Here is a 9,007-nt window from a genome sequence, read left to right as displayed (position 1 = left end):
CCTTGCTCCATATCAAATGAAAGATTCTTCTTGAGTTCTCGTTGTCATACTCTGCTGGATTAGATATAAGTGATTGAGATCTCTGATGGTTAATCAGATTAACATGTCTTTCACAAATTTTAGATTTAATGTAAAGTATGCAAAGTTCAATTTTTCATAGCTATTAAGTAACTGCTTGCTTTCTCTGTTTCTTTTCTTTGTGCTCCTCTATTTATGTAAAGAAATTCACCTGATCAACATACAATGATATTTAAGTTTGTATTTTTTTCTTTTCCACATGGTGTTATTATAGTTTGTGGAGAATATGTGGACTTTTGCTTCTTCGTGAACGTGTTGCTGCTTATTTATCCTAAGAACAACTATATCAAGTTTACGTAAGTTCTACTTATCTCTCATAGTTTGTTTAATATTTTGGGTTGTCCATCTTTATGCTTGATGAAACTTTCAGAAGGGTATTGATTGTGAGCAGACATGGGATAATTATGCTATGGTGGTTAATATTTCAAATGTTATACACAGATTTTGTTGACGTTGCAATCTTTCAAGGCTCTCAAATCTCGTCTTGTTCCACTAATTTCACTCGCCCTGCATCCTTCTCTTTTCATCCACCTTTTCTCAACTTTTCAGCTCCTCGGTATGATTTTTATTTGGTACTCCATTATATTTACAATCGTAACACTAGAAATTAGTTACTAGCAAGAGAAATGAAATTCAAACCACTTTCTTGATTGTTTGCAGTAATATTTGTATTATCTTTTTGGCATCACACTTTTTGTAACTTTACAATAATTAGAGTACGATACAACAAGTGTAGTACTTATTTTATGATCTAACTTTAGGCTTATAATTATCAAATGACTTGACATTTAATTAGCCTAAACTAGAATTAGTAGTAGAACAAATCATCATATCATTTATGTGTAGGGATTTAAGAGAGTACACTATTTTAAAATAACATTATAGTTGGGTCAAATCATACTAAACTAACTGGACAGTGATAAAAAAACATAAAGGAGCACTAATAAAGGTATTTCAGTATGAACCTTTCCTTGACATTGCACTTCCTGCAACTTATCATTTTCTTGTTATTGCACTTTTTGTAACTTAGGATTAATGGAATAATATATTTTAAGATAACTGGACAGTGATCAAGAACACTTATATTAACAGAAAAGGCGGCGAATGATTTAAAAAGTGCAAAGATATACTCTTTTTCATAAAGGTATTTTAATCTGATCTTTTCTTTGGAGGACATCCAGATTGTATAACTTATAAAAGAGAAATTTCTGATTGTCTTGCTTGTTCTAAAATTTATAGGAACATGAGTAATTTGAAGCGTGGTTGGATGTATGAGAGGTTGGATGGACGAGGGGGTATACTCTCCAGTTTTATAACCGGTGTGAATAACTTTATTCAGTATGCATGTTCACAAAAAAATCGTATGAGTGGTGACAACATTAAATGTCCTTGTAAAAAATGGCATAACCTTAAATACATAGATGTTGAAATGGTTAAATAGCACCTTTTTCAATATGGATTTGTTGAGAACTATTTTGTTTGGAAATATCAAGAGGAAGAAGATGTTATTGATGAGATGTATTATTTTAATGATTTGCATGGTGGAACTCAACCTGAATTGGGATATGATAATATGTACTGATAAATGGTTTTGGATGTAGCTGGTCCAAACTTTGATCAAGGTTTGAGTCGACAATTTCAAAGCAATATTGAACATGAGTCATCTCATACTTATGAAATTTCAATGGAGGAGGATATCAATCCTTCAATAGAGGAGGCGTCTGATCTTCCAATGGAGGAGGAGCCTAATCCTGAGTCTCAAAGATTTTATGATTTACTATATGTTGTTGATGCAAAATTGTATCCCGGTTCCTCCGTCTCTTAACTTGAAGTTGTCTCTAGGATGTTAAGCATTAAAATGGAGAACAACATGTCACAGAAAGGTTACAACCAAATGATGCAATTGTTGAAAGATTTTTTACCTGAAGATAACATAGTGCTTGATAACTATTATCAAACAAAAAAGTTGGTGCGTAGCTTGGGTTTGCTAGTTGAGAAGATTGATTGTTGTGAATCAGGATGTATATTATATTGGGGTGATGATGAGAACCTTACATCTTGTAAATTTTGTGGCAATCAGAGGTATAAACGTCGTGTAGGCTCTCGTAAGAGGAAATTGGTCCATTTTAAGAAAATGTATTATTTTCTTTTGATTCCTAGATTAAAAAGATTATATGCATCTCATGCTACAGCTGCTGATATGAGATGGCATCATGAGCATACACAGGACGAATGGATAATCCGTCATCCATCAGACTCTGATGCTTGGAAACACTTCAATGAAACTCATATCTTTTTTGCCAATGAACCAAGAAATGTAAGATTGGGGTTATGTACGAATGGTTTCCAACCATTCAGTCAGACTGGGAGGAATAACTCTTCGTGGCCAGTGATTGTAACTCCATATAATTTACCTCCAGGAATGTACATGAAGGAAGCGTATATGTTCTTACCTGTCATTATTCCAGGGCCAAACAATCCCAAACATAAAATTGATGTTTATCTGCAATCTATAATAAAGGAATTGACCTTGTTGTGGGAGACAGGTGTAGAAGCATTTGACATTTCAAAAAAGCAAAACTTTCAACTAAGGGCAGCTTTGATGTGGACTATAAGTGACTTTCCAGCATATTCTATGTAATCAGGATGGAGTATTGTGGGTAAGTTAGCTTGTCCTTATTGTATAGAAGAGACACAATCCTTTAGATTAGAACATGGTAGAAAAACATCTTGGTTTGACAGTCATAGGATGTTTCTTGACCAACATCATCCTTTCCGGAGAGATCGTAAAAACGTTTTTAAAGGCAAGACTGTCAAAAGATTTCCACCACCTTACAAAACAGGAGAGGAGATTTTGAACCAAATTTGTGACTTAGGGATAAGGAAAGTAACTGAGTTAGATGCAGAAGAGGTTAATCGAAGAATATGTAAGTCTTGTGGATGGAAAAGCAAAGTATCTTTGGGATTTGCCATATTAGAGTTCTAACATGATTCGACATAACCTTGATGTCATGCATATTGAGAAAAATGTCTTTGATAATGTATTTAACACAGCTCTTAATATTGTTGATAAAACCAAAGACAATTCACAATCACGTTTGGATATGGTAAACTATTATGATCGACCTCAGTTGGCAAATGATTCAAATGGTAAATACCCCAAAGCTGTATATACAATAGACAAGGAAGAGAAAGCTATCTTGTTTAATTGGGTCAAAGATTTGAAATTTTCAGATGGGTATGTTTCAAATTTAGGTAGATGTCCAGACACAAATACAAAAAAGCTATATGGCATGAAAAGTCATGATTGTCACGTGTTCATGCAAAGACTTTTGCCTATTGCTTTTCGTGAATTACTTCCTAGTAATGTGTGGCAAGCACTTACAGAGTTGAGCTTATTTTTATAGATCTTACTTCAACCACTCTACGAGTGGATGACATGGAGAGATTGGAAGCAGATATCCCACAAATTTTGTGTAAGTTAGAACGTATATTTCCTCCAGGGTTCTTTGACTCGATGGAACATTTGCCTGTGCACCTACCATATGAAGCAAAGATCGCTGGACCTGTACAATATCGATGGATGTATCCTTTTGAAAGGTAAATGTGAAATTTTATGACAAAATTATGACAAGCATGTTATACTTGGTAATTCTAATATGATGGTACATTCATTTATTATCTATTAAGGTACCTTGGAACTCTTAAAAGGATGATTGGAAATAAAGCTAGTGTTGAGGGTTCTATTTGTGAAGCATACTTGATGACAGAGTCAACACTATTATTTTCTCATTATTTTGAACCTCATGTCATGACACGTAATCATAATGTGGACCGTAATGATGATGGTGGTATTACGGAGGATCTTGAAGGAAATCTATCAATATTCACCCATCCAGGTCGACTATGGGGAGAGACAAGAAAAAGAAATTTATCACTTGATGAAATCAAGGCCGCTCAAACTTACATATTACTAAATTGTGAAGAGGTTGAGCCATTTGTGAGGTAGTATTTAAAATTTATTTTCACCTAATATTAGAAACATATTAATATATTATGACTTTCTATTTAACTTATTTTGTATTAATGAAGTATGTACGTGCAACGTTTGCAAGAAGAATCTCCCAATTTATCACAGTGTCAGATAGATGAGAGCCTTGAGGCATATTTTTCTATATGGTTTAAGGAATACGTAAGTCTCCAACGATCATTAACTTTGATATAGTAATGTAACCTAAATTGTCTTGTGAATTTAACTAAGTCTTTTTTTAAATAGGTCCGATGCAATCATATAGAGAATAAATTCTTGCGTAGCCTTGCTCATGGACCATTAATAGGCGCTACATGTCATTCAATGTATTTTGTTAATGGATACAAATTTCATACAGAATGTTATGGTAGCGCTAGATCAACAATGAACAGTGGAGTTTGTATCTCAGATCCAAACTTTGGTGATTACTATGGACGGATAAAAGAGATTATACAAGTGGAATACCGTGAAGAACCTTTAAAGCAAACTGTCTTATTCAAGTGTGAATGGTTTGACCCAACTATAGATGTTGGTGTGAAGAAGCATAATCAATACAAATTGATTGATGTTAACCAACGTCGTCGGTATAAAAAGTATGAACCTTTTATTCTTGCAATGCAAGCAACACAAGTGTGTTATGTCCCATATCCTAGCAAGAAAAAGGACAAGATTGATTGGCTAGCCGTATTGAAGGTTAAACCTCGTAATGTTGTGGAATTACCTGATGAGGAAGTGGCACCAACTCCAGAACTGAATGTTCCATTTCAAGTCAATGAAGTTGAAGTCCATGAGATAGATATGAATGTTTCTGTTGATGAAGAAATACTCTTACATGATTTAAATGGGGGTGTACTTGAAATGGAAGAACCCACTGATGGGTTACATCCAAAGTATCATGAAATCCCTGGAGAATCTACAGAGGAGGAGTATGAAACTGAGGAGGAGTATGAATCTGAAGAAACTGAGGAGAATGAGGAAGAATTTGAAGAAGATTTAGATAGTGACTAGTTCTTAATAACAATATGTTATTGTATCTTCAATATTTTTTGAGTGTAGTAATTTTTCATAATATTATTATTTCCTTAGTTTATGTTTTTTTAATGTAATAATATTTGAATGACTTTTTCTTCTATTCGATATGATTAAGAATTTTGTTTTGTTTATTCAACTTGAGATTTCTATTTTTTGATGTTGCCTTTTGTTTTATAGATTTTCCTTAAAATTTGGAGTTCAGCTGGTTATTCTCAACCATTGTGACTTCTTCGTCTTCACTTCGACTGCTGCAACTAGTAAGGTAAGTTTTCGATAACTTTTTCTTTTTGTTTTCTGTACTATTACGTATTCAGCTTCACTATTGTGGGATGAGTTACTCTTTCTTCTCATGTTCTTTTCTACTTTCTTCACTTCTTAGATGTGCTGTAGTAGCTGCAATGATATCTACTAATATTATTTTTCAGTTGCATTTATTTAGTTGATTATAGTTTTCCTCCCCCTATTTTGACTTTATATGTCTGAAATTTTACTTCGAAAAGACTGTTTAGTCATCTGTTTAAAATCTGCAGGAGATTCTAGCTCTAATTTTTAGTATGTCATATGCATGAAATTTAGTAACATTTGGACATACTGAAGAACTTTATTTAAAAATAATTGATCTTTTACAAGTGTTGATCTTACAATACTTACATATTTTGAAGATATGGCTCGAGGCAGAGGTCGAGGTAGTGCAGGTCGTGTAGGAAAATCCTCAGGTCGCGGTAATTCTGCTATTCCTCCAAAAATGCCTACTGTTCCTATTCCCACAACAGTTAGTCCTCAACAAGGTGGTACAAGTTCTAATATAGGTGGGCTTGATCGTACAAACCAAGTTCAAATACTAGGACCTAGCAGTACACCACCTGTTCAAATGCCAAATCACAATAATATTCCAACCGATGTTGAATCATCTCCTATTACACCTAATGAGAGTAATCAAATAGGAGAGGGTGCATCTACTCAAAGCAGCACAATTGGTGAAGGTGAGTCCAATAATCGTGGGCAGCGGAGAACAGTTATTACTCTTACTCCTACAGGGTTAGTCCATGTTTATAGTATCATTAGTATATATATTTTTAATAAGATACATATGTATTTAAATAATGTCCTGAAATTTATATAGATTGGAGCCTTCTTCGACATGCTCTACTTTCATAGCTAAGTCTTTCAAAAATGAACTTGATCCCAATGGAATCAATTGGAAAGGTGTCTCGCAACCTGTAAAAGATTTTTATTTTGGAGAATTCAAGGTATGTTATTTCATTATAATTGAGTTTAAGAAAGTGATAAACTTTTTATAGATATGATATTAATGTTATTACTTTACAAACTAATTTCAGAAGGAATTCTATTGGGACTCTTCAACTAATGAAAATGCAGTGAAAAGACAATGGGAGATTAAGGCATCACTACGATATAGCGATTTTATTTCCAGAATAAAGAAGAACGGAACTAATCCCGGATATGTAACTGATATTGTGTGGGAAAATTGGATGAGGCTTTGGCAAGCTCCTGAGAATGTTGCGAAGTCAGAAACAAATAAAAAAAATCGTCGTGGAGGAAGAGAAGCTGCTATCGGAACTCATACAGGTGGATCTATCTCTATTGGGGAGCATCGTAAGAAACTTGTAAGTATATATTTCACGCAATATATATTCTTCGACAAAATACATTTTCCTTATCTTCTAGTCATTACTAAAAGTCGATAGTACACAAATAGTAGAAGTGCCTCTTTTTTTTTGTTCAATTATGTTTTGGGACTGTTGTTGCAGTGCATCTGTTTTGGTGCAACATACAATTGTTGTTGATGACACTTTCGATTTTTAAACTCTTAATTGTATTCTTTCTGATAGTAAATTTGGACATAAGGCGAACAAAATCAAATAGATAAATTGACATATACTTTTGCCTATTGTATAGGGTGATGGATGTCTTTAGCTAGAACTGTATGTTGGCTGGAAAAACTTAAAAGCCCCACATTATAATAGTTGGTTAGAGAAAATAAAAAGTTACAGGGAAAAATGTATAGATTTGAACTTTACATGTAAAAGCTTTGCCTGAATGTGTACAAAGATGTGAACTCTACCAAGATGGCATAAGAAAATGGAGATATATTCTGCCTGGATATTTGGCTAGCGCTAGCACGTAATATAGTAAAATTAAGAGAGAGTAGGATGTACATAGACTTTATTTATACCTTTGTGAGATAAGAGATTGTTTCCGATAAATTCTCGGCTTAAAGAAAAATATCCAACACATGAGTATAGGTACATATTAATTGTTTCAAAAATTTTCACCACCAGTACTACCTCTACAAGCTTATAATAGTTAGTTGCCTTAGAATCTATTTTTTATTGTAAGAAGAGCCTTAATGGGTCTTGCTTATAGAAGAAGGGAGATAAATATTTCAGATTGTCTTGAGACATTGCATGCAATAGATTGAATATGAATAACTTCTTATTATATAACTTGATTTTTGAATCTGAACGTGAATCTTTTTCTTTGTCACCAAGTACTATTCTGGACAGTTTTTGACTCGTTGTCGCCGATTTTTGAATCTGAAACTTGCATAAGAAAGTTATGAAAGATATCTCAATTCTTACAAATGTTGGTTACTTCATCTTTAGAGGCACGATTTGAATTGTTAGAATTATTTCTGCCATAGGGGCGACCTCAATTGTGGGTTCCTCATTGAAATTAAATAGACTTTTTATGTTTATTGAAATACTTTACCTAATTATATCATATTGTTCATAACATAACTGGGGCAATTATTTTTTTGGGTAGGCTATTGAAAAGGGTCGAGACCCCAACACCAAGTGAGCTCCATTTGCACGTCCACACACATGATCACGATGGAAAATCTTTTGTTGATGAGCGAGCACAAATTGTTCATGTAAGTAGAATTTATAAAATTATCGACTTTTGACATTCATATTCTTTTATTTGGAGAAACTGATAGTTAGTATTCTTTATTATAATTTTTAAATGGTCTCTACTTATTGCAGGAAAGATATGAAGAAATATTACGTGAGAAAATTGAGTCTGAATCTGATAATGATCAACGTGACGCATATTATCAAGCTGCAGATGGAGAAAAGAAGAGAAGAATATATGGTCTTGGAATTCAAATAAAAAGTTACTACGGACCAAATCTTTGTATCTCTTCTCAATTTGATGCTTCATCATCAATACCACCATCTGTTTCTCAATCTGCACCGATGGAAAATATGGATGAGTTCGTGAAGAAATTGATTCCTACATTGACTGATCACATGATTCCTATATTACTTGAGCGCATACAAGGTGTAACTTATTTACCATCACATCAATCAGCTCATACTCCTATTGGTGACGCATCATCAGCAACACCTATGGTGCCTAATAAGGTTGTTTCAGATGATGACCATATTTCTTCTCCCTAGCATTAGTTTTTCTTATCTGATTTTTGTTAAAGGAAAACAAATTATGCAGTAACAATTACGAGTTCTAAACATTAGTAATTGCTAGATGTTTGATACTTGGTGTAGATGTTTTGGACTTAATATTAGATGAATATATGTTTTGGTGCACGGGTTATATATGAAGTAACATTTATGTTATATGAATATTTGTTATTATTAGGATGTTTAATAATTTACATTTTCTATATATTATAAATAAATAAATAAAATGAATAGAAAGAATTATACCTACGACAAATTTAACGATGGAATATTGCGACGGATTTTAGGAATAGTTAAAGAATTAAAATTGGTGACGGATTGCGACAAATAATAATTGGTTGCCAAAAGTTTGCGACGGATTAGCGATAAATTATTTTCGTCGTAAAATTATAGGACGACGAATTCATTTATGTAATTTGCA

The 9,007-nt window shown here is 33.3% G+C and overlaps 1 protein-coding gene and 1 pseudogene across 1 annotated transcript; both read left to right on the top strand.

Moving 5' to 3' along the window:
- The first annotated feature begins 1,936 nt into the window (after positions 1 to 1,936).
- LOC107058690 (uncharacterized) lies at positions 1,937 to 5,116 on the top strand. Its single transcript, XM_015304711.1, has 7 exons — positions 1,937 to 2,715; positions 2,821 to 3,005; positions 3,133 to 3,316; positions 3,466 to 3,678; positions 3,769 to 4,083; positions 4,171 to 4,270; positions 4,355 to 5,116. Exons 1-7 carry the CDS (start codon positions 1,937 to 1,939, stop codon positions 5,114 to 5,116), a joined length of 2,538 nt encoding a protein of 845 aa, XP_015160197.1.
- Positions 5,117 to 5,804: 688 nt separating this feature from the next.
- On the top strand, positions 5,805 to 8,707 carry LOC102593784 (uncharacterized; annotated as a pseudogene).
- The last annotated feature ends 300 nt before the right edge of the window (positions 8,708 to 9,007 follow it).

This window comes from Solanum tuberosum, unplaced genomic scaffold (genome assembly GCF_000226075.1).
Source record: "Solanum tuberosum cultivar DM 1-3 516 R44 unplaced genomic scaffold, SolTub_3.0 scf00597, whole genome shotgun sequence".
Lineage (NCBI taxonomy): Eukaryota > Viridiplantae > Streptophyta > Magnoliopsida > Solanales > Solanaceae > Solanum > Solanum tuberosum.
The sequence above is the reverse complement of the archived record's forward strand: the minus strand, read 5'-3'. Positions and strand labels throughout refer to the sequence as shown.

Coding starts and splice junctions, on each gene's coding strand:
- LOC107058690 (XM_015304711.1), top strand. CDS start 1,937: ATGGAGAACAACATGTCACAGAAAGGTTACAACCAAATGATGCAATTG. Junction 3,317..3,465: donor GATTTGAAATTTTCAGATGG/GTATGTTTCAAA, acceptor AAGCACTTACAG/AGTTGAGCTTATTTTTATAG. Junction 4,271..4,354: donor CTATATGGTTTAAGGAATAC/GTAAGTCTCCAA, acceptor TTTTTTAAATAG/GTCCGATGCAATCATATAGA.